Source organism: Podarcis bocagei (genome assembly GCF_964188305.1).
Source record: "Podarcis bocagei genome assembly, chromosome: 11".
NCBI lineage: Eukaryota > Metazoa > Chordata > Lepidosauria > Squamata > Lacertidae > Podarcis > Podarcis bocagei.
In genome coordinates this window covers 9,852,843-9,879,295 of record NC_138136.1, presented here as the reverse complement: position 1 = coordinate 9,879,295, position 26,453 = coordinate 9,852,843, and the positions used below count along the sequence as shown (strand labels likewise).

The following is a 26,453-nucleotide window of genomic DNA, read 5'->3' as shown; positions in this document are numbered from 1 at the left end:
TTTTCAGAAATGTGCAAGTATACCAAAGATGTTTTTCTAGTGTAATAATAAACAAGTGAAGAAGAAAATTGGTTCTCTCTTTACATTTCTGACTTTATCAACAGTCTTTCCATGGATAATTCAGAGGTCACAGCAATGCTAAAAGCTGGTCAGGCCATTCAAACCCTCTTTTCTCATGAGGTGACTGAAAAAGTGAACATAGAGGGTGCTTAGGAAAGAAGAGGAACTGCTAGTAAGTCATTATGTTGAGAGAAAGAGCAATGTTCCAGCTTCCAATAATCAAAATTGGATTTTCAATATGGTGTAGTAGTAGTTGTAGTGAAAATAAATGGCAGTTCAAGCTTACATGGCAAGATAGCTGATTGCTTCATTGTGGTCCAAATAGGCCTCAAGATGAACTATTTTAAAAATCTAATCAGCAGGTTGAAAGTAAAGCATACGTTAGAGTATGGGTTACAGCTGAAGTACTTAACTCTCCCTCTCCCCTTTGTATAAAAGCCAGACTTAAGAAAAATATTGCAGCGAGTCACAAATGATAGATGCCTTGTAAAGTTAATGATGTTATAACAATTAAGCGCTATTTATCTAGACTCGAACATGGCTAAAAATCATTAGGGCACATTTGCATTGCATGAACAACATAAAAACTATACAGAATTCCAAGAGTTCAAACATTAATTGGAAACAAAGTATAGCCTTGGGGTATTGGAACAAGGCTTTAATTTCATTAGAAGCTATTAAAGCAGATGTTGAACTTTATTTTATAAAAAAGGTTACTTGTAGACATCCAAGATGAGAGGATGTTTATTCAGGAAACACTTTTGGGGGAAACAGTAAGTTTCATATACATTTTGAAAAGGAGTGTGTTAAGTTTCGCAAACCGACTCTTGCTTTCCACCCATGTAATAATAATAATAATAATAATAATAATAATAATAATAATAATAATAATACCCCACCCATCTGGCTGGGTTTCCCCAACCAGAATTAAAAGCACAATAAAACATCAAACGTTAAAAACTTCCTTGTACAGGGCTGCCTCCAGATGTCTTCTAAAAGTCAAATAGTAGTTTATTTCCTTGACATCTGATGGGAGGGCGTTCCACAGGACAGGTGCCACTACCAAGAAGGCCCTCTGCCTGGTTCCCTGTAACCTCACTCCTCACAGGGAGGGAACTTCCAAAAGGCCCTCGGCGCTGGACCTCAGTGTCTGGGCAGAACGATGGGCGTGGAGACGCTCCTTCAGGTATACTGGGCCGAGGCCATTTAGGGCTTTAAAGGTCAGCACAAACACTTTGAATTGTGCTTGGAAATGTACATTATGTTTCATGTCCCTCTTGGCCTAAAATGTGTTCTGAGTATCACAAAATCCAAAATGGACAGAGAACCACCTGTAGGACAAAATCCAAAATGGACAGAGAACCACCTGTAGGACAAAGAACCATGCAACTAGTTGCAGGCACTGACCTATCCCTCCCCAACTTTGTGCCGCCACACACACACACCACAATGTTTTGGATGACAGCTTCCATTATCTGTGACTTGATGGGAGACTAATGGCTTAACACAGTGCTGTGCTTCTCAAAATCACCCCCTGAGCTTTATTCCTAGTTCAGTACTATAAACGCTACACCACACTGGCTCTTCTCAATTATGAAACCAACACTGTAGGGTGACTAACTTCCAGATTTTGTTGGACTACAAATCCCATTACCCTCGACCCTTGGTCACACTGGCAGAGGCTGATGGGATTTGGAGTCTAGCAACATCTGAAGGACTGAAGGTTAACTATCCCTGCGGCTGAGCCAAAGCGAAGGAGGTCACAAGGCATACTCACAATTCTTCCACTTTCCAAAAGGGCCCCTGGCATGAATGCTGAGCTCAAAAAGCAACATAATTTGAATAATGGGGGCACATCGCTTTCTGGGATTTATTCATTGCCATGGGGCCAGATATGTGAAACACAGCTGAGTTAAAACCATCTGTTTTGTGTTGTAGCAGCCATTGCAGCAGCTGAAGCTACCCTCCAGACAACACTGGCATTGTTGCAGCTTACCCGCGGTGCGGCGGGGCAGCAATGAAGCTGGAGCCTCATGAATGCACCAGTGGGACTGTGGCACTGGGTTACCCAGAGCATCAGCTCAGTCCTAACCTTGTCACCACCCTGTTTCATCTCCATCCATGTAAGCTGCAATGATGCCAGTCAGGGCCAGATTTAGGTCTGATGAGGCCCTAAGCTACTGAAGGTAATGGGGCCCTTTATCTGTCCAGCTGTCCTTTGTCAACAACAAATTGTCACTGTTTTTGTGTTGAATATATGGTAATTTATGGACCTAATAGGTATCGAAAGCCATTTATTTGCACATGTTTCCATGCAACCAGTCCATGCAGAATGTAGGCACCCTATATATAAAGGTAAAGGGACCCCTGACCATTAGGTCCAGTCGTGGCTGACTCTGGGGTTGCGGCACTCATCTCGCTTTACTGGCCGAGGGAGCCGGCGTACAGCTTCCGGGTCATGTGGCCAGCATGACTAAGCCACTTCTGGTGAACCAGAGCAGCGCACGGAAACGCCGTTTACCTTCCCGCCGGAGCAGTACCTATTTATCTACTTGCACTTTGACGTGCTTTCGAACTGCTAGGTTGGAAAGAGAGGGACCGAGCAACGGGCACTCACCCCATCGCGGGGATTCGAACCGCCTACCTTCTGATTGGCAAGCCCTAGGCTCTGTGGTTTAACCCACAACGTCACCCACGTCCACATGCAGAATGTAGGCACCCTATATATAGAAATGAGCAAACCAGTGATATTTTAGGGAGCAGGCTAGCAGGCGGGGCCCATTACTTACATCATAGATGCCTACACAACACAAAACACTTTTGCTGTATGTAGGTTTTATTCTATTTGTTTTTTACCTTATATTTTGGAAATGTACATCCAGGGGTTTTTTCCTTTAATTTTTTGGGGGCCCCAAGAGAGTGGGGCCCTAAGCTATAGCTTGTTTCGCTAATGCATAAATCTGGCACTGGTACCAGTGTTGTGAGGGACGTCTGTCCCCCCCGACACATCAGCCTCTACTGGTTTCATGTTTGCTGTAGCACAGAGAGGGACAATTGGGAAGGCAGCATGGCCAGTTGAACAAGGGCAAAGTAAAGGTTGCTTATAGAAGCTTCCCTCTGGTTCATTTGTGAATCTACCTTTTAAAGCATAGTCGGCTGCATTTTTTGCTGACGCTTTGCACCATTTTTTGCATGGTTTGCAAAGAAAAAAAGACTTAATAAGGAGTAGTAAATAGTAACAATGCCAAATTCAATAAGCTAAAGGGGACTGTGTGCCTCAGTCAGATGACACCTTCCCAAGCTTGTGAGTTATCCAAATCAATTTTTTAGATGAACATTGAGCTTCTATTTTTGGTGCACAATTTCCAAAGTCTTGTATTTTGATTTGAAGGCTGGCGTCGGAGATTTACGTTTGGTATGCAGAAACTTTCTGGAAATGTCCGCCTTTGTTATTTTTTTAATTACTTGGCTTATGACTGCGAGGGAAATCATTACAAGAAGTGAGAAGGAGCTTTCCAATGCTTCATTATAATGAACAAAAAGAAAAACAGAAGACAGAAAAGAAGAAAAGACCCTCTTGGTAAAAGCCTACATTGTTGCCTTATTGGATCATTACTGCGGTATATGTTCAGCTGATGAACAGTGCTTTTCCAATGAGAAAATGATTAGACTGATACGTGAGTCTGCAATGATTTACCAAACTTGGAGAGGGCTGTGTGGCAGAGGATCTTAATTTTCTCATTTGAACTTTCTAAAACAACAACAGCAATAGATTAACAAATCTGTCCGCAAGTGGCTGATGTCTTTGCCTTCGTGTTCAAAATTATATTTCAGCTTTCCACAAAAGGTACTGAATTTCTTGCGGTGCAGGTACAAAGGAAGCTGCAAATAATAAACTGTTAGCTGCAAGTTGCCATTAATTGGTCTCCTTGGGCACCAAGGGCCCTACACGGGAGCTGTGCAGCCCTGCTGAGAGGAGGCAATTTGCAGCAGTAGAGCTGCAGGCATCGCCTGGGCAGCAGCCATGCTGCTAGACCAACATGCCCTCATTCGATTGGTAGGAAATTGGCTGGAAGCCAGGCAATTCAAAGTGGCTGCACCTTGGGGGACTGTTGGTTGGGTTTTTCTTTTCAATTAGCACACCCGCCCAGTCTTTGTTTGTTGTATCTATTTGCTCCGAGCATATCTGGTCACTGTACTGGAGCTGAGAAGGAAGTTTTGCAAGCCTGTCTAGATTGGCAGGTGTCAGACGCATCTGTCATGTGCATTTTGCCATGATTTCACAGGAAAGTTGAGTTAGAGATGAAGGTCGATGGAAAGGATAAGGCCAGGGGTCAGCAAACTTTTCCAGCAGGGGGCCGGTCCACTGTCCCTCAGACCTTGTGGGGGGTCCGGACTATATTTTGAAGAAAAAGAAGAACAAATTCCTATGCCCCACAAATAACCCAGAGATGCATTTTAAATAAAAGCACACAGTCTACTCATGTAAAAACACCAGGCAGACCCCGCAAATAACCCACAGATGCATTTTCAATAAAAGGACACAGTATACTCATGTAAAAACATGCTGTTTCCCAGACCATCCACGGGCCAGATTGAGAAGACAATTGGGCCGCATCCGGCCCCCGGGCCTTAGTTTGCCTACCCATGGATAAGGCTGTCAATAACTACTATACATGACGTCTATGTCCCACTTCCATAGTCAGAGGCAGCAAGGAGAGTTCTGTCCAGGCTTGTGGGCTACCTAGAGGCATCTGTTTGCCCACTGTGGCAATAGGATGTTGGAATAGATGGGCCTTTGTCCTGATACAGTAGGACTTCTCTTACGTTCTTATGAAAGTAAAAGGACTCTGGGGTTGTGGCGCTCATCTCGCTTTACTGGCTGAGGGAGCTGGCATACAGCTTCCAGGTCATGTGGCCAGCTTCAGCTGAACCAGAGCAGCGCACGGAAGCACCGTTTACCTTCCCGCCGGAGTGGTGCCTATTTATCTACTTGCACTTGGTGTGCTTTTGAACTGCTAGGTGGGCAGGAGCAGGGACTGAGCAACGGGAGCTCACCCCGTCGTGGGGATTCGAACCGCCGACCTTCTGATCGGCAAGCCCTAGGCTCTGTGGTTTAGACCACAGCACCACCCAGTCTTATGAAAGTAGCTTGCCTCAAAATGACAAGTTGGAGCTGAAACTGAAAACTGCTAGCTTTATCGTATAGCCTTTATTTGAGCATTGCTTTGAGTGTTCGCACAAGTGGGGAAAGGGTTCCAAAATGCCGTTCTTAAAATTGAGACTGTTTGGCACCCATAGTGGCACCCACTGGAAGCTGCTCTCTTGGTAGAAGAAACGGGTTTCTTCTGTGTGCAGTTTTTGCTGAAAACTTTAAGATAATTGCTAAAGACTGCTGACCTTCCTATATTTTATTTTATTGGTTGTTTTACGCAGCTGTGGATCAGGCAACTGAACTGTGTTTTTTTAAAGCTTCGTATTAAGTTGGGACGGTTTATTCCTCTATTATATGTTGCCTACCACACTTTTATAGCAGGAAAAGCAACAAATACCTTTTATAATTTCCAGGGGGATATTCTGCTGCAACAAGGGACAACAAACTCTTATTTCGTTTATGAATAAATAGAAAAGAATCTTACGAATGTGGAATACACCTTTTGATACATCGCAGCACAATATTAAGCTTCTTAAGGGCACTTTCAAATGCAAGATGATACAGGAGACACTCTAGAAATATTTTAATCCAGACGGCATTATGAACTCAGCCTCGTACTTCTCAATTTAAAATATAATAATTCAAAATGCTTGTTATTAAATTGTATGCAAAGACTTCTTCAAAAGTAGCCGGTAAATATGTTATGTGTATATTTTGCCATTTGGAAAAATTGCTACATCTGAATAAATGCACTCTTTCTTTCTGTCTGGCATTGTACGTCTGGTCATCGGGTTTTTTTCCTGACTTCCTTTTCATGGCTGGTAATTAACTAAGGCAGAAAATCAAAAGAATGGAAAGAATTAAGAACAGATCAGAATTACATTCAATGATACAGTTTTGCTATGATAAATAGTCCCAGATGATATTTGATTGACAACATTAATCCTGCACATCTGGGAGACCATTCACTGTAGCATTCTGAATTTAATTTTCACTTAATGCTGACAAGATGGGATAATTCTATAATTCTTCAAATGGAACCATTATTTGCACAGTCTTGCATAATATCCTGATTATGATTTACAATTATTGTATAAGCACAAAAATCCATTAAGCCAGCTTGCAAATCTCACCAAAGTCGAATGAACAAAATATATGCTTTTAACATATTGTTTTCTTTGTCTGGGGTTAGCTGCTGTTTTCGAAAAGAAAAAAGAAAAAGAAAAAAGCAAACTGTTTAAAAAGCCCTGTCAACAACTCAAACATATTATGCATAATATACACATATAATTGTAAGTAAGAAGCTAGCAGCTGTGTGGCAAGCTTTAAGTAGAAATTTGTTTTTTGAGAGAATGATTTTTATATCAAATTTATGGATGTGTTCTCTCTTCTCCCTGGGCAGCATCAAATTACATTGCTCTTCTCTTAAGATTTTATTCTCAAGGCCATTTGTAAAATGGCATCTATAACGAAAGCTGAGTCAAGTGCCAACAATAAGAGGCAAAAACCTGAGCATGATGGATAATTTAAAGGACAAAAAGCACTGTGGAAGGCTTGATTCTGTGTGTGTGTGTATCTGTCTGTCTCTGTCTCTCTCTAAATGAGTTTGAAATTAAACATACTGACAGATGGAAGGTGGTTGTATTCCAAAATCTAAAGGTCAAGACAGACAGTGGAGATCTACAAATACTGTAGTTGTCTGGCCAGTTAGAACTTTTGCAAATAGCAGTCGTGGGGGGAATAGGAATCCAGCTCAGAGCTAAAGCAAGTGAAAGTAGCCTTTAACATTTCCAGGAACCTTGCAGTGTATGGCAGCGTACTCCGATGAGGACAGAATTCAGGCTACTTCCTCAGGAGGACTATTTCATTTACTTTATTGAGAGCCATCCAAGCTAGGTAGCAGAGCCCAGCTAGCATCATCTGACTCAGAGAATAAGTCCTCTATTTTCCAACTCATGACAAATCCAAAGGCTGCAAAGAAAGAAGCCAAGAGCTCCTTAACAAGCTAGCCAGCTTCTCCAGGGAGATGGAGCCTACCACATTTTAGGCCTGGTCAAACTACATAAGGTTTTACTTGCAGACATAATGGGGGCTGTTCAACTAAATTTTACCCAGAGGAGTCCCACTGAAATTTTAAGTTAGGCCCATTAATTTCTCTGAGTAAGTTTCCGTGTGCTGCTCTGGTTCACCAGAAGCAGCTTAGTCATGCTGGCCACATGACACGGAAACTGTCTGCAGACAAACGCTGGCTGTCTCGGCCTATAGAGCAAGATGAGTGCTGCAACCCCAGAGTCATCCGCAACTGGACCTACCTTTAAATTTTGAATACCACCCAGTGCCTTAGTGCTTTTGTTGTTGTTTAGTCATTTAGTCGTGTCCGACACTTCGGGACCCCATGGAACAGAGCACACCAAGCACTCCTGTCTTCCACTGCCTCCCGCAGTTTGGTCAAACTCATGCTGGTAGCTTCGAAAACACCGTCCAACCATCTCGTCCTCTGTCATCCCCTTCTCCTTGTGCCCTCAGTCTTTCCCAACATCAGGGTCTTTTCCAGGGAGTCTTCTCTTCTCATGAGGTGGCCAAAGTACTGGAGCCTCAGCTTCAGGATCCTGTCCTTCCAGTGAGCGCTCAGGGCTGGTTTCCTTCAGAATGGATAGGTTTGATCTTCTTGCAGTCCGTGGGACTCTCAAGAGTCTCCTCCAGCACCATAATTCAAAAGCATCAATTCTTCAGCGATCAGCCTTCTTTATAGTCCAGCAATCACTTCCATACATCACTACTGGGAAAACCATAGCTTTAACTATATGGACCTTTGTTGGCAAGGTGATGTCTCTGCTTTTTAAGATGCTGTCTAGGTTTGTCATTGTTTTTCTCCCAAGAAGCAGGCGTCTTTTAATTTTGTGCTGTCACCATCTGCAGTGATCATGGAGCCTTAGTGCTTTAGCAGGGCCTTTTGGAGCTGTCCAAGGTCCTGTATACTCTACTTAACTGAGATTTGTGACTGGGCACAGCTTGCTTCGCTTGCAAACCTAAAGTACTCACAGGAATGGATGCTGTACCCCATTTCTGTGATGAAAATTCTGGGCACCACAATTCAAGAAGGACACTGACAAACTGGAACGTGTCCAGAGGAGGGCAACCAAAATGGTCAAAGGCCTGGAAACGATGCCTTATGAGGAACGGCTAAGGGAGCTGGGCATGTTTAGCCTGGAGAAGAGGAGGTTAAGAGGTGATATGATAGCCATGTTCAAATATATATAAGGATGTCACATAGAGGAGGGAGAAAGGTTGTTTTCTGCTGCTCCAGAGAAGCGGACACGGAGCAATGGATCCAAAGTACAAGAAAGAAGATTCCACCTAAACATTAGGAAGAACTTCCTGACAGTAAGAGCTGTTCGACAGTGGAATTTGCTGCCAAGGAGTGTGGTGGAGTCTCCTTCTTTGGAGGTCTTTAAGCAGAGGCTTGACAACCATATGTCAGGAGTGCTCTGATGGTGTTTTCTGCTTGGCAGGGGGTTGGACTCGATGGCCCTTGTGGTCTCTTCCAACTCTATGATTCTATGATTCTATTCTATGATTCTATAAGATAAGAACATAATGACCTATCTAGCTCAGGATCCTGTTCTCAACAGTGGCCAACCTGTGGGGAAACCTGCAAGCAGGATCTGAGTGCAACTTCGTACCTTGGTGAAAAGATAGTGTTCTCTACCCTACCTGAGAGTAGCACCTCACCACCACTTCCTGTTCCATAGCATCTCATAGGTAACCTGGTCCCAAGTTATCAAGGGCTTTATATGCTGATAGGCCAGGTAGTAAATTTGCAACCATTAAAGTTCCTCCCAGCTTTTGGTATGCTTTTTTGAAAGGTTTTAATCCCAGCCAAACTAACAACTTTCCCTGCCCTCACAGAACCTGAGTGAGTGAGTGAGTAACTGACAGCTGTATTATTCCCTGAGCAACTGACTGCTCTGAGTCATTGAACCAACTCAGCCAATCATTGTTGATTGGTATAAATGCAGATATATGCTAATACATGGAATTTCTATGCAGGAAAGGAAATGCAAAATGTTACCAGTTGAAACAGAGAGATACTTCACTAAAGATACTGAATTTTGGTAGTTCATTCATTTATAGAGCAAGTGCCAGAATTTAAAGTGACTTGGTTTTTTAAAGTTGAGAAGTCTATCTCAGACTTTCAATACACCAAGAATTTGTTGCTCCAGCTCCACCCATTTGACAAGAAAGCTTCACATAATGAGCAGCTTGTAAACAAGAAAAGCATGCTGAGTGTTCAATGATACAAATTAGAATTGATTGGCTAAAGGGGGTACATTGATTTCTCGCATTTAGAATAAACTACAGACCTTTTCTCTCCTTTTACTCAATGAAATTCTTACTTAACAAATGAAATCATTAGGTACAACACAGAGTATCTATCCATTATCTTGAAATGTGATTCAGTTATTGCATCACCTACTTATAGAATATATCTGATGGATGTGGAGGTCTATGGGAAGCTCTACTTCCCCTGAAGTAAACTTTTCATGACATTAAAGAAATAAGAAATGTTTGAACCTCACTTATGTCTTCAGTACGTGTGTGTGTGTGTGTGTGTGTGTGTGTGTGTGTACTCTCACCCCTCAATATTTATTTTGAAGAGAGATATCCTCATTTATTTTATATAATTCAAAGTAAAGGTAAAGGTAAAGTCGTGGCCGACTCTGGGGTTGCAGCGCTCATCTCACTTTATTTGGCCAAGGGAGCCAGTGTACAGCTTCCAGGTCATGTGGCCAGCATGACTAAGCTGCTTCTGGCGAACCAGAGCAGTGCACGGAAGCGCCGTTTACCTTCCCGCCAGAGCAGTACCTATTTATCTACTTGCACTTTGACGTGCTTTTGAACTGCTAGATTGGCAGGAGCAGGGACCGAGCAACGGGAGCTCACCCCGTCGCAGGGATTCGAATCGCCGACCTTCTGATCAGCAAGTCCTAGGCTCTGTGGTTTAACCCACAGTGCCACCTGTGTCCCTTATGATTCAAAGTAGCTCACACCAGATGCATTAAAGAATAAAAATTAAAAGGCAAACTAGTGAAATAAGGCACAGCAACAGAAATAGAAAAGTAGTGAAGAAGATTTAACCACAGTAGAATGAAAAAGGTGAATAATAAATAACCAAAGCAGGAAATAATCATCTAAAAAACCATAAGATACTTTGTTGTAGTAGCTTATGAATCCAGTGAAATTATTGGCCATGACAGCCATCAGGAATGAGCATCTTTCATTTTAGGGGGGGAAGCACCTCAATTGTTTGAAAACTCAAATGTGAGCTCATGGTGACAAAATAACTTGGCAGATGCAACCTAGCAGTGGTGCATGAGGCAATGCAAATCTTAAGTGGGTCCGTCACCCAACATGTTTGCCACTTCCACACAAAGGAAGTGATGATGGTCTACAATAGAATAATTCTTTTTTTACGTATCTGTGAAGTTATACATATGGCATCTGTGTATGAACTGAGAAACATATTGAAATGAGCAGAATTTACAGGAGAAGGACAGAGCCCTGCAGCTTTGGAAGTCCTGTGAGCAAACTCCAGTGGAAAACCTCACCTTGAAGACACAAGACATTACAGTTGTTTTGCACATGACAGAACCAACTACTCTCACCACCTTCCACACCAGTTGAAAAACATGCTGAACTTATTATTATCATCAAGTCACCTTAAAATATATTAGTACTGCCAGTAAACTGAAATGGTAGTTTCTCTGCCAAGGTTGAACAACAGAATATCTTTGGAAGCATAGCAATGGACCACGCTATTGAAGAAAAAGTTAATTACAAACAGACACAGGTGGTACAAAACACTTCAGTGCTTGTAAAGGAGCAGTTGCCAGGTATTACATTAGAGCAGGCTGCAAAAGTGCATACATTTATCACTTTCAGAATATGATGGATGTTATAGATAACTGGTTTGTCCATCCAGGCCTCATAAGGTCCAGAACTGAACATGATGTGTATGATAGACATGTTCCAAATCGTTTGGCAAAATCCATTCTGTTCCAAGAAGCAAAATCTGAGTAGTTTGTCTGCTGGTTGGCTTGCTCCACCAGATGTTGTGAGTGACCTTTTAAATGGCAACAATAGCAAAGAAGAAGCTTACCGCAACTTTCAGGTAGAAAAAAAACTGGTACATAAACAGAGTTACAACTAAAAGCATTATCAACCCTCAATAGTACTGTACAAGTTGTAGCTAAGGGAAGGGAACTTATGTGAAAGCTGACAGAGCTCTTTTGGGACAGATGGTTTTGACTACACAGAGTCATAATTTGTCAATGACAGATGTCTGAATCATCCACTTGGACCAATTCCTTGGCCATTAACAATGTGTGTCGGTTCACTCCGAGAAACAATGAAATCTACCTTAGTCGTTGAGCTTGAGAAACTAGTGCAATCTGCTAAAATTATTCCAGAAGGTTCAGGGTGTTTACTTGATTGCATGAGCATCATACAAAGATGTGAATATGTCAGATGTTGTGATGTAGCAGACAATGTGTTCAAAAGATTTATGTTAGAAGGTCATCAAAACAAAAGCATAAACACGTTGCAAACCCATTTCATCAGCAACAAATGCAGAATTAAGGCACAGCTGCAGCTCAACTGTACGAAAGCAATGTAGCAAGACACAAAATAGGATTCTCTAATAAAACAGGATTCTCTAACCTTTCTGTGTGGAGAATGGAAACAAACAAACAAAAGAAATAAGTAAATCATAGTTGCAAATGCAGAAAACCGTACTGCAAATAATAATAATAATAATAATAATAATAATAATAATAATAATACCCTGATGTTGGGAAAGATTGAGGGCACAAGGAGAAGGGGACGACAGAGGATGAGATGGTTGGACAGTGTTCTTGAAGCTACCAGCATGAGTTTGACCAAACTGCGGGAGGCAGTGGAAGACAGGAGTGCCTGGGGTCCATGGGGTCATGAAGAGTTGGACACGACTAAATGACTAAACAACAACAACAACTAATAATAATAATAATTACTCGGGACAAAGTTATGCAGCTTCTATCAAATCAGAAAAAGTAGATACTATTGTTCCATGCCCATAAGAACATAAAAGATCCCTGCTGGATCTGACCAAAGGCCTACCTAGTTCAGTGTTCTCCTCTCACAGTGGCCTACCTGATGCCTACAAGCAAGAATTGAGTATAACAGCACCCTCTGCCATTTGTGATTCTCCAACATGCAACCAAGAAAGGCCACAACAAGGCAGTTTGCATCTAGTAATGGGCATTATCTTGGAACTGCCTCCACAGAAAACTAATTTCAGTGGCCAACTAGATGGAGAGAGCAAAAATCTCATTTGATAACAGGGAAAATGTCCTCTGAAAGGGAAACAGTTCCACTACAAAGTCTCCAACCAAAATCTCCAGTTGCTGCAACTGAGCAACACCTAGATGTTTCACATCTAACATCCAAGATTCCTCAAGTTTCTATTGCCAGGAGTGGAACCACAGCAGGAGAGAACTCACCCTTCTTTTGCTCGAGTGAACGTGCCACAGTGGAAATCCTGTACCTATGTTACTTCTGTTACATCTTAAAACTGTGCCAACCCCCTCAGCCATTTGTTGAGCGGTTAGGACAGGAACATTAGGACTGACGCAAGATTGTTTGCTGTAATCCTGTGTGTGTTTAATCATAAGCAAGCCTTTTTGAGTTCAATGAGATTGTAGCGCCCCACAATGGCCACTGCGAAAGGGGTGGCAGGATTGAGGCCTGGGGATCAGGCCTGGACCTGGCCCAGTGTTAGCAAGTGATGTCTGTGAGATGTCTGTGAGACTGGAATGAGAGCCAGCTAAGTTTCATCCTGTCCCCACCCTTGGAATCTTCTATTTCCACTGGGCTCCATCGGTGGCGATATCACCAGCAGGCCTCGCACCCACATGCTTGGCAGGAGATGAGCGAGTTAAGCAAAGGGATGTCTTCACTCTTGTACTAAAGTACAAGACATATAGGTAAGTGTGTATAGTATGGGTGCTTAGATGTAAAGAAATAAATGAAATAGTGTCAAAGGGCTCAAAAGGTGCTGAAGTCCAAAGCTGCAAATCAAAAATTCAATTTCTACTTGAACTTGCTTGCAGACATTTATAGTCCACAAATGATACCAATTAAACAGTTACTACTGAGACAGAGTTGTTTACTAAATGAAGAAGCAGCAAGGTGCCAGAATAGAACTCCTGTTATCTGCTTGAAGGCTACGTTGTCTGTGCAGTAACAAAAACAAAGCAAAAAAAAAAAAAAGATAATGTCTACAAAATAACAATTAAACAGAGTAAAGATGCATAATTAAACACGAGGTGAAATTTGATTTCCTGTTGAAATGCAAATTAATATTTATTAACACAAATTTAGATCCAGAAAGGTCTGTTTAATCAAGGTGAGAGGCAATTTTCATCAGTTGCTCTTTCAAATGATAAATATGTATGAGAAGATTAAGCTTTTCAGTCACAGGAAAATTGTAAGAAGTGCAATAAAAATGATCGCCCAGCAACCTGCAGATAAAGCTTTACCCTTTGTCAAGAAGGATGCTCTTGGACCTGAGATATATTTTACATCGAAGCAGGGAAATAAGAAGTCCAAGTGAAGGGTGCCTGTAGCCTGCTTCCTTGCTTCTCTGCAGCAGGTGAACCAGTTCTGGGAAGGAACAGAACAGGAAGCCATTATTTCATGCTGATTTAATAGTCCAAGTTACAGCAGAGTAATTTATGCACAGTTGTACTTCTGACTTTGCATTAGGAACACAAATGGCACTTCAGCTAAGTCCAGAAATAAATGGTGCTTCATAACGCTTGAAATTCTTCCTTGCAGTGGAAGTAATGAAAATGATTTCAGGCCAGTGTCTAATTTGACCTCCTATTAGGATCCATGTCTCATACAATTATTGTCATAACAATGCTAATAGGGCAATAAAATTATGAATTGGTAACTTAATGGCAGGTGGACAGAACACAGCACTTTTACGGCAGTTGTCAGTTTCCTGGAAGACATCAAAGCAGACTTTTTCAGAATCTGTATAGTGGCAATATGCATGAAAGGAAGGAAGGAAGGGGGAGAAAAAGAAGGCAAGGTAAGGGAAAGATCCAGAGCTTTTTTCCCTAAAAAAATGTTTAGGGGTACTCTCATTTTGACTTAAGAAAACTGCCATTTTATAGTTCAAATCGGGGGAAATAAATACAGTAAATGGACAAAAGTACAAAGAACATGCATTACCTCATAAAACACCACACATCCACATTCCACACTGCTTCACATATTAAACGCTCACTTCTGTCTGAGACTCAGGAAACACCAGGAAAGGAAAGGAAGCTGCCATCGGAGGTGGTAACAACGAAACCGACCAATTACCGTGCTAGAGTCCAACTCCTACTTCACACATTAAATGCTCACTTCCGTCTGAGACTCGGGAAACACTGTGACAGGAAATGAGGCCGCCATTGGAGGGTAGCAAAGGAACTGGCGATTCACTGTGCTAGAGAAGAAACATATATATATATCTTCTCCCGTTAGATTCACAAATTGTTTAGGGGTGTGTGTACCCCTGAATCCCCTCAGAAAAAAAGCACTGGAAAGATCAGTTGTACAAACTGCCTTCTGCTCACAGAGTTGAACACAACTCCTGGAAGACCATGACTTGTTAAGTATCTCCTGCCTATAAAGTCTCTTTTCTGCTTTTAAAGATGAACCTATAGTCCCTGTTTAAAAAGAGATCGGCTTGCCAGCATTCCATCTAATGTGGTCCTTGTTATGTACTGAGTTGAATAGAATCCAAAATGCAGCAGTCTGATTGGTCCTAGAACAATAGGAATCAGAATGCAGTAGTCTGATTGGTCCACAGGAGCCACCCACTCCAGCTCCAGGTGGAAGTGAATCCGCAACCTGATTGGCCTACAGGTGAATCCCGGAATTAGCCAATCATGTGGGGCCCATTGTGTAAATAATGCATTTAAAGCAGACATTCTGGGGGAACTTCCATTCTTCCTCACCACTATGAGCTGAAAAAAGAGCATGAAATCCACTCTCGGCTTTGAGTATATTCCAGTCCTAGAGGAGATACTTTGCATATGCAGGACTGTGTATGTACAGGACTGTGAAAAATGTCTGCCTGAGATCCTCATATCCTCCTGATAGTCTTATCTCTCTCTCATTGAGGTAGAAAATACTTCTGACAGTGCAGTATACACCAGGTGGCTGTGAGCCCTTCTGCTCCACAGGCCAAATGCTTAGGAAAGCAACTTTGGGGACTAAGTAGAATGAGTGGTTTATGTTGTTCAAAGTTTCTTCCTCCCAAGTCGAAAGACCTTGACTGCAGCTCCAAACACTTGCTCTGTTAAATGGTAGCCGTGAAAGCAGTACAGATTCAGCTGCTCATTCAGAGTTAGCAGCATGGTGGGTATTCAAATATCTCATTTTAAACAAAATACACAGCAGTTGGGAAATGACGGCAATGCCTTTAAGTTAACTAAAACAGAGAGAGGAAAGGGGGAGATGGGTCTGGGAACAGGTGGCAGAGAAAAAGAAAATGGTTCTTTTATTGCTCTCTCTAATTTGCTCGCTGCCTTCCCTGGGAATTCAGTCGATTATTTCCTTTTATCCCCCTTTAATTTTAGTTTAAGAATTAGGATGGCTTGCAAACTGTTTCCCGCCCGCCCGCCCCCATACTTCCTTGCCTCTTGCAATACTAATATTTAGACAGGCGTCCAAACATTCAAATTCACTTTGATGAGCTGGCAGCTAAAAGGACACCGGCCACCGGTCACCCAGCCGTCCTCAAAGACTGCGAAAACAATGACAGCTGTCGGCAGAGAAGAACAGATTGACTAACGCTGCCTTTAGATGGGAAACCTGCAGGTTATCATGGTTGCAGAACGGTTTAGTCCAAAGGGGCCAGATCAGAAAGCAACAGCAGCACAACAGCTTTTGGGAGGATCAGCTAAGATGTGGGTAGGCAAACTAAGGCCTGGGGACCAGATCCGGCCCAATTGCCTTCTAAATCCGGCCTGCGGACGGTCCGGGAATCAGCCTGTTTTTACTTGAGTAGAATGTGTGCTTTTATTTAAAATGCATCTCTGGGTTATTTGTGGGGCCTGCCTGCTGTTTTTACATGAGTAGAATGTGTGCTTTTATTTTAAATGGATCTCTGGGTTATTTGTGGGGCATAGGAATTCGTTCATTTTTTAAAAAAAAATCAAAATATAGTCTGGCCCCCAACAAGGTCTGAGATACAGTGGGCCGGCCCCCTGCTGAAAAGGTTTGCTGACCCCTGAGCTAAGAGATCACAAGGCAGTGAGCAAGCTTTTCAGTGCTTCAGAATTTTTCTTCTTCACGCTATATGTTTAGCACAGCTACAAGAGGAGGGAAGGAGACGAAAAGCCATTTCGGAGCATGATGGGAACACCCCCAAATCTGACATTTGTAACTTTATGTAACTTCCATCATCTGAGGCCCCTCCATGTGAGGTCCAGAGGGTGAGAACATGAGAACAAGCCTTTTCTGCAGTGGCTCGCTGTTTGTGGAATGGTCTCCTTTAAATGTGGGAGGGGGCTATGGTTTTGGTGTTTTTGTTTCAACTACAGTGGTGTCTCGCAAGACGAAATTAATTCGTTCCGCAATTTTTTTCGTCTAGCGAATTTTTCGTCTTGCGAAGCACGGTTTCCCATAGGAATGCATTGAAAATCAATTAATGTGTTCCTATGGTCAAAAAAAGTCCAAACAAAGCCAAATTTGGTACAACAAGAGTTTATTAAGTGCTCTTTAAAGTCACACATACTGTAAAGAGCATTTCAAAATTCAAACCCAGATTTTTTTAAAAAAAAACAGCAGAGTGGCCCAATGGTCACAGAAAATCATAAAAATGCAGGAAAAAACACACAAGCTTCCAGATTCTTGCAAACCCCTTCCCAACACCAAGTCCTTGAATTCCAAACACCCCAACCCAAAATCCAAAACCCCCCAAAAAAGTTTTAAAAGCTTAACTCACCAAATGGCTACAAAAGAAGTTTTGGAAAAGCTTCAAAAATCACCAAAGTCTTTAAAAACCTCAAAAAAGACCGGAGGCATTCCTCCTGGGCATTGTCGGCCAGAAGGTGTCAAAGAAGGATAGAACTCTTTTCATGTATGCTACTACTGCAGCAAGGATTCTTATCGCCAAGCATTGGAAGACTCAAGATTTGCCCACACTGGAGGACTGGCAGACGCAACTGATGAACTACATGGAACTAGCCGAGATGACTGCAAGGATCCGAGATTTGGGAGAAGAAGCAATGGAGGAGGATTGGAAAAAATTTAAGGACTATTTGCAAAAGTATTATAAGTTATATGAATCTTAAGACGCCGTATGATTTGGAATGTTAGCCCCAGCAACAAAAGTGGTTTATATAAGAAATTGGATAATTTTTATGAAAGAATCAAGGTTTAAATGGGTAAAAATGACAATATGTTATATTTTAAGAGTAAATGGAAAACAAGAGATTTAAACTTAAACTGCAATTGAAAGTAAAAAGAAACACATGAAACAAGGTTATAATTTGCTGATAACTTTATTGTTAAGAATGCATTATGTGGGAGATGTGGGGAAGTCCGACAGAAATCTGAAATAAGTTGTTGAAATGGTTGAGATTTTCTGTTTTTTCTTTTTTTCTACTGTCTATGTTCTTTCTTTTCTATCTGTAATTTGGAAAAAAAACGTAATAAAAATTATTATAAAAAAAAATATAAAAACCTCAAAAAAGGCTACTATGTACACTGCGTTCTATGAGTTGCTCCTCGAAGTCAAGTTGCAACTGTATTAATGGTGTTAAGAAAAAGGAAACAAACTTGCAAGACGTTTTCGTCTTGCGAAGCAAGCCCATAGGGAAATTTGTCTTGCGAAGCAGCTCAAAAACGGAAAACCCTTTCGTCTAGCGAGTTTTCCGTCTTGAGAGGCATTCATCTTGCGGGGCGCCACTGTACTGGTTGCGAACGGGATCCGTTCCGGAGGCCTGTTCGCAACATGAGCAGAACGCAACCTGCGTCTGCACATGCGTGGGTCGTGATTCACTGCTTCAACTCCGCCTATCGAGGGGCTTCATATCTCCCCGCTTGGTATTGTCCCAAAGAAGGCCCCCGGTGAATTTAGAATGATACACAACCTGTCCTATCCCAAAGGAACTTCGGTTAATGACGCCATTCCCCAAGAGATGTGCACGGTGAAGTATTCTTCATTCAATCAAGCTGTGCGGTTGGTGCGGAGCTTTGGCAGGGGCGCCTTCTTGGCAAAATGCGACATCGAGTCAGCATTTCGCCTACTCCCGGTTCATCCGGAAGACTACCGATGGTTGGGTTTCAAATTCCAGGGAGCTTACTTCATTGACAAAGCTATGCCCATGGGTTGTTCTATTGCCTGTGCTGCGTTCGAGACCTTCAGCACATTCCTGGAATGGGCCCTAAAGTTTAGAACCGGTGCTCTAGGGGTGGGTCATTATCTCGATGATTTTATTTTGGTGGCAAGTGACGCTGGGGAGTGTAGGTCCCTTCTCCTAGCCTTCGAGTCCTTAGCCAGGGAACTGGGGGTCCCCCTGGCAGGTGAGAAGACCGAGGGCCCGGTCACTACCATGACCTACCTGGGCATTGAACTCGACACCGTAGCCCAAACCTCGCGCTTACCAGCTGAAAAATTGGTTGTCTTAAGAGAGCTTATCAGCCAAATGCTGCCCCTAAAGAAGGTCACCTTGAGACAAATTCAATCCCTCTTGGGGCACCTCAACTTCGCCTGCCGTGTAATTTCCCCCGGTCGTCCTTTCTGCGGCCGCCTGGCAAAGCTGTCCACGGGCTTACGGTCACCCCATCATAGGGTACGCCTTTCCAAGGCAGTAAAGGCGGACCTCCTCGTTTGGTTGCAATTCCTGGATGGTTTCAATGGCATATCGCTTTGGCAGGATAGTTTGGCGCTGAAGTCTGATTTCCAAGTACATTCGGACGCGGCCGGGTCCCTAGGTTTTGGGGTCTACTTCAGGGGCCAGTGGTGTGCCCAGCACTGGCCTCCCTCCTGGCAAGGTAAACCAATACTACGCGACTTGACATTCTTAGAATTCTTTCCCATCGTAGTTGCAATTCACTTATGGGAAGACCAGTTTAAAAACCATAGGGTCTGTTTCTGGACGGACAATCTAGCGGTCGTGTCAGTTTTGAATAAACAATCGTCACGCTCACCCAGAGTAGCGTCCCTTTTGCGGTACTTTGTCCTTTCCTGCCTGCGGTTGAACCTTCACGCTTCAGCCAAGTTTGTCCCGGGTATTGATAATAACATCGCGGATGCTCTATCTCATTTCCAGATGGAACGCTTTCGCTCATTGGCGCCGGATGCGCAGCAGCAGCCGCAACCATTCCCGGAGCACCTCTGGAATATTGGCAACGAGAAGCAATAAAGGGAGTATTGTCTGCGCTAGCGCCTTCTACCCTGAGATCGTATAATAAGGCGTGGCTAGACTTCACATCCTTCCGCATCAAAAAGGGGCGGTCCAAGCCAGGCAGGGCACCGTCCAAGTCTGAAGTCATAGAGTACTTGGTCCACCTTAGGGATCTTGGCCGGGCCCCCAAAACCCTCAATATTCATTCAGCAGCTATATCCTTCTTTTCTAAAACTTTATTTTCTGTGGATCCCTGTTCGCATTTCGTTGTGCGTAAGATGCTTGAGGGCTGGCGCAGGTCCAGGCCTCACGGCCGGGACAGGAGAAGGCCAATAACTTTAGATATACTCACCCAAATCCGTAGGAAGCTGAGGGCCCTGTGTTGGTCAAGATATGAAGCCAGATTATTTTCAGCAGCGTTTTCTTTCGCATTTTTTGGCGCCCTACGCATAGGCGAAGTGGTTTGTGAGGACAGCGCAGTGTCCAGGGGGCTTCTTCTTGAGGATGTAACTGTGGGCAGCGCGCATGTAATGTTAAGAATCCGTAGTTAGAAGACTGATCAGCTGGGCAAGGGAGCCTTGGTTCGCCTCCAGGCGACTCAAAAGGCAGGCCCTTGCCCTGTAAAGGATGCTAGAAAATACCTGTGTGTAAGACCGGAATCTAGTGGCCCCTTTTTCTTGCATTCCGACGGTTCCTCCCTCTCTAAGCAGCAGTTCACGAGGGTCATGCGCAAAGCAATTGCCGCCATTGGGCTTCCCCAAGAGGAGTACGCCGCGCACTCCTTTCGCATTGGGGCGGCGACCACCGCCGCCCATATGGGCTTACCGGCTGAAAGAATTATGGACATGGGGCGCTGGAAATCCAACGCATTCCAGGGTTATATTCGGTAGAACTTTTAATTCCCCTCAGCTTTCCCCCCGGGCTCTCCTCCTGATCCGGTTCTCCGATTCTCTCTTTTCAGGTACTGGTGTGGTTCGTCTGTGGATCCTGGGCCACAGCATCGTATATTGGGCAAAGCGGCGCGCTGAACAAAGGGGCTGGGTTAAAGAGCTGCGGCTACCCAGCTGGGTCAAACTATCATGGATCACTAGGAGGGGTATGCGTTGGGAAGAGTTTTTCCCAGTTGTATCCAAAAAAATCGCTGCCGAGGGCCCACCCAGTGCCTTGGTCATCCAGCTTGGCGAGAACGACTTGGCGTATAGAAAAGGGGTTAACTTGATGTGGAATATTATCAACGACTTGGAATTGTTGAGGGCATCCCATGAAAACATTACAATAATTTGGTCATCTTTGCTGGAAAGGCGATGTTGGCGGGATGCAGAGAAACCCGTGGCTGTGAATAAAGCTAGAAGGCTTGTGGAGCGCACGGTGGCACGTAGAGTGGCCGCATGGGGAGGTCGGGTCATTCAGCACCCATGCATACGGTTTGACATGGAAATGCTTTATCGCTGGGATGGCGTGCATCTATCTGATGCGGGAAATGATATTTGGTTGGCTGATATTTTTCAAGGTGTTAGGGATTGGTTACAGGTCTGAGGGTATTGGCGGCGAGCCGGCTTGCAGCTCGGTGGCGGTAGGCATTGGCCGGGGTATTGTCATGCAGATGAGGTTGGGGGGGAGGAACGCCATCACCTCCCCCAATGCTTGAAGGGTAGTTCGTTAAAGGACTCCGAGGGGCGACGCCTCGTCCGAAACCTACGGAGGCTAGGGCCTAAAGCGCGCCCCCGAGCGGTAACCCCTCGGGGAGCGCCTAGGGATACGCATCTCGGGTGGCTCCCCCTGTTGGTGTTTAACCCTTCCCGGTCAGACCGGATAGTCGGTTAGGGGCCAATGCCTAAAGCCAATACCCTTCATTTCCTGTAATCAATAAAGTTGTGGCCATTTTCGCCCATTAACCTAAAACGCTGTGTCCGTTGTCTTTATTTATTCCACCTGTGGGGGGGAGGGAATAGCCACGCAATGCCCCTTCCGATCGTCAGGAGGAGGGGGGGTTGCAGGATCACGACCCCCGCCCACACTCGCTCTCGCGAGGCTGGCGCCAGCCTCGCGGGAGGCAGGGATTCCCCCTATTTGCATCCCCTGTGGCGCCAGCCAATCGGCTGGCGGCAGGGGCGGGCCTTAGAAAGGCCACTTAAGGTCGGGGCAGCCCTCGGCTGGCCCCTTTTCACCCCGGAGACGACGCGGTTTCCCACCCACCCGCCCTTTAGGTTTTGCCATTGACCTTGCTATGGGCTTCGGCTGGTCGCCGCAAGGGGCCTGGTAGGAGTTTTTCCATTTGGCTAATTGGCTGGTTTTGTGAGCCACTTGGTTTTTTCGCCTACCTCGTAGCAAATCGTCACAACTCCCTCGGTTTTGGCGGTAGGCATTGGCCGGGGTATTGTCATGCAGATGAGGTTGGGGGGGAGGAACGCCATCACCTCCCCCAATGCTTGAAGGGTAGTTTGTTAAAGGACTCCGAGGGGCGACGCCTCGTCCGAAACCTACGGAGGCTAGGGCCTAAAGCGCGCCCCCGAGCGGTAACCCCTCGGGGAGCGCCTAGGGATACGCATCTCGGGTGGCTCCCCCTGTTGGTGTTTAACCCTTCCCGGTCAGACCGGATAGTCGGTTAGGGGCCAATGCCTAAAGCCAATACCCTTCATTTCCTGTAATCAATAAAGTTGTGGCCATTTTCGCCCATTAACCTAAAACGCTGTGTCCGTTGTCTTTATTTATTCCACCTGTGGGGGGGGGGAGGGAATAGCCACGCAATGGTTTTCGAACAGCTTAGTTCTTGAAGGTTTTGGCTCCCGAATGCCGCAAACCCGGAAGTGACTTCCGGTTTGCAAACTATTTTTGGAAGCCGAACGTCCAACGGGGCTTCTGCAGCTTCTGATTGGCTGCAGGAGCCACACTTTGGTTTTTGAACGTTTTGGAAGTTGAACAGACTTCCAGAACAGATTCTGTTTGACTTCCAAGGTACAACTGTAATAATAATAATAATAATAATAATAATAATAATAATAATAATAGTAGTAGTAACAACAACAACAACTTAATTATGTTGGCTCCTGCATGGTGCAAAATAGTTGTAGTAAAGAGGACCTGAAAGTCCATCCACCGTGCTATGGATTGTTTTGTTTGTTTGTTTAGTCGTTTAGTCGTGTCCGACTCTTTGTGACCCCATGGACCAGAGCACGCCAGGCACTCCTGTCTTCCACCGCCTCCCACAGTTTGGTCAAACTCATGTTAGTAGCTTGGAGAACACTGTCCAACCATCTCGTCCTCTGTTGTCCCCTTCTCCTTGTCTGCTACAGATTACTACCCCCCAATACCATCCTGCCTACAGGTCTCCAAGTGAATTTAAGTCTATGTATCTACAGTGGTACCTCGGGTTATATACGCTTCAGGTTACATACACTTCAGGTTAAAGACTCTGCTAACCCAGAAATAGTACCTTGGGTTAAGAACTTTGCTTCAGGATGAGAACAGAAATCGTGCTTTGGCGGCACAGCGGCAGCAGGAAGCCCCATTAGCTAAAGTGGTGCTTCAGGTTAAGAACAGTTTCAGGTTAAGAACGGACCTCCGGAACAAATTAAGTACTTAACCCGAGGTACCACTGTATGTATAGAAAATACCTTAAGGGAAGGGGAAATGTGGAGAACATATAATACCTTAATATATAATCTAACATAACAATATATGTGCAAAGCACATAGACAACACACCCACCATATAAATAATAACAAAAAACATTAACCATACTCAAATAATAAACAAGACAACTTCATTGCTCCCCAAAGTTTCCTGTGACGGGTATTTCAGCAGTTTGGACTGAGGGTTGCTGAACCCAAGCGACATTCTGTCATCAGAGGAAGCCATGTTGGAACTTGACTTTTGCTCTGTGACTGCATGGAAGACTAGCTGTTGAGCCGTCGTGAAGTTGAGTGTTCAGCTGATGATTTGATGGTTGTCAATAAAAGCATATTGTTGAATGGGCTTCAGCTGCTTCTCCTGCAGGCTTCAAGGTGAAAGGGTATCAGAGTGTCTGTTTCACTATTGTGAAAATGCCGTGAAATGCAGAGACTGAATCCAGAATTTGTACAACTTGTGAAGATGCGTAAGTGTTCTCCAGGGTAATGGCTGCCATCATGGCATGTGTCCAATTATTATTCCTAATGCTAAACAAATGCTGTTACTTCAAATTCATCTCTTAGATCTCATTTGAACACCACAGATGAACCTCTCTTTATGTTCCAAAGTGAGCTCAGAACAAAAGGCTGTTCTTATTCATGAAGCTGGAAAATAGCTATAAGCATGCAAATGCAGTCACAGGATGTCAGTGTATCACTGCTTGGCTTTTGCCGCTGAATGGTTTTGGCATTGTAAATGTTGTCTGAGAGCATAAAAATTGACAAAACTGGACCAGAATGTCATCTGGGCATGCGACATGGACTAAAAGCATTTGACTGGAAATCTATATCACTAGCAAAAGAGAAAGAGACAGAGAGTGTGCCGTGTTTTTCATAAGCAGAGTTAATCTTTGACTGAAGATTGCTCAGCGAGCATATGAGAAACTAACAAACCTGGCCAAGCACAGCCAATGCTTGTTATGAAGTGTTGCAGCAACAGACAGGACTTAAATCAATACCTGATCTCTGGCAGGCTCCTCAGTATTCTAAATAAAAGCACACATTCTACTCATGTAAAAACACCAGGCAGGCCCCACAAATAACCCAGAGATGCATTTTCAATAAAAGGACACATTCTACTCATGTAAAAACACGCTGATTCCCAGACCATCTGCGGGCCGGCTTTAGAAGGCGATTGGGCCAGATCCGGCCCCTGGTCCTTAGTTTGCCTCCCCATGGACTGGGGGGGGGAGTCAATTTGTTATGTTATGTTATGTTATGTTATGTTATGTTATGTTATGTTATGTTATGATTTGATATTGTTTTATTTTTGTTATTTTTGGAAAATTAATAAAATGTTATATATATATATTTTTAAAAAACCAAAGGTCTGCTTCCCCAATGATATGCCACAAGCAGGAATGGAGGGCATTACCCCTCTCTCACTTTATTTTCCCAGCAGCTGGCATTCGGACGTATTAAAAAAAAAGCCCGGCCTGTTTTAAGTGTTGAGTACAGTAAGAGTCAAATATTTCCCTTTCAAACTCCAAATCCTCATAAAACCGCATCCGGATTCTGTACATACCACTGCATGTCATCAAACGCCATTCCTTGCCTTCCAGCCTCCCCATTAACAGCGGCAGAGAGTTTGTCTTGGCATCTGATCTGACTTCTATGAATACCAAAAGGGCTGAGGCTTTTAAATTCTCAAAGAGTTCAGTCAGGCTTTACTAAGCACATTGCAGCTTCCAGAATGAAAAGCTTATACAGGTAGCTGTTCATCGGGTATAAATCCGCAGAGCATGGAGTGGTGCTTGTTTAGTTGGCAGGCAGCCTCTGAATGTTTTTGGTTTTGTTTTAGAATTGGAATAATTGTAATAATACACTTGCAGTGCAATGGCAAAATAACACTTTGGAACAGTACCATCCTCAGGTGCAGAGGAAGAGCCATAATTCTCAGGGTTAGAGCACCCGATTTGCATGCAGAAGATCCCGGCTTTGATCCTTGGCAACTACAGATAGGACTGAAAAATCTGCCTGCCTTGAAATCTCAAGAACCACTGCCAAACATTGTACACAGCTCTGAGATCTAAACATTTTGTGAATCTAAGTTTGGCCTCATTGAGGGACAGTATTTCAATATGAGTCGGAAAATGAGAGTACCCCCAAACATTTTTTTAAGGAAAAAAGCACTGCCTAGTGCTATATCCAGGTATAGCGGAGGGTGTTGAATAAATATACATACAGCGCCGAGGGCCTTCTGGCGGTTCCCTCACTGCGAGAAGTGAGGTTACAGGGAACCAGGCAGAGGGCCTTCACAGTAGTGGCGCCCGCCCTTCAGATGTGAAGGAAATAAGTAATAATAATAATAAGAAGAAAATTTTATTTATATCCTGCCCTCCCCAGCCGAAGCCGGGCTCAGGGCGGCTAACACCAATAAAACAGTACAAAAGTACAACACAAACAACACTCTAAAATCATTCACTATAAAATTAATTCAAATCAAGCCACTGGCAACCATTGGGCCAGAGATCCGCGAAGATTGCCGAGGGAGGGAGTCAGGCTGTGCCCTGGCCAAAGGCCTGGTGGAACAGCTCTGTCTTGCAGGCCCTGCGGAAAGATGTCAAGTCCCGCAGGGCCCTAGTCTCTTGTGACAGAGTGTTCCACCAGATCGGAGCCACAGCCGAAAAGCCCTGGCACTAGTTGAGGCCAGCCTAACCTTTCTCTGGCCTGGGACCTTCAAGATGTTTTTATTTGAAGACCGTAAGTTTCTCTGTGGGACATACCAGGTGAGGCGGTCCTGTAGGTACAAGGGTCCGAGGCCGTATAGGGCTTTAAAGGTTAAAACCAGGACTTTAAACCTGATCCTGTACGCCACCGGGAGCCAGTGCAGCTGGCATAGCACCAGGTGAATGAGATCTCGCAGCGAAGACCCCATAAGGAGTCTTGCTGCAGCATTCTGCACCCGCTGGAGTTTCTGGGTCAGGCCCAAGGGCAGCCCCACATAGAGCGAGTTACAATAATCCAGTCTGGAGGTGACCGTCGCGTGGATCACAGTGGCTAGGTCAGGGCGAGAGAGGTAAGGAGCCAACTGCTTAGCTTGGCGGAGATGGAAAAATGCCGCTTTTGTTATAGCTGCAATCTGTGCCTCCATGGAAAGGGAGGTGTCGAAGATTA

At 44.2% G+C, this 26,453-nt stretch overlaps 2 protein-coding genes and 1 long non-coding RNA gene across 5 annotated transcripts in view; 2 read left to right on the top strand and 1 right to left on the bottom strand.

Annotated features, from left to right (window-relative positions):
* Positions 1-26,453, top strand: part of LOC308597773 (cryptic protein-like) — a 442,052-nt gene that overhangs the window by 135,329 nt on the left and 280,270 nt on the right. The window lies entirely within an intron of this gene.
* Positions 17,005-18,165, bottom strand: LOC308597551. The gene is made up of 2 exons (XR_014013052.1): positions 18,003-18,165; positions 17,005-17,320 (listed from the first exon to the last, which is right to left on the bottom strand). It is a non-coding gene; the product is annotated as an uncharacterized lncRNA (long non-coding RNA).
* On the top strand, positions 18,334-20,219 carry LOC308597936 (uncharacterized protein; the record flags this gene model as incomplete). The annotated part of the gene is made up of 2 exons (XM_081213990.1): positions 18,334-19,315; positions 19,594-20,219. The coding sequence occupies exons 1-2, from the start codon at positions 18,400-18,402 to the stop codon at positions 20,217-20,219; spliced, it is 1,542 nt and encodes a 513-aa protein (XP_081070116.1). The 5' UTR covers positions 18,334-18,399.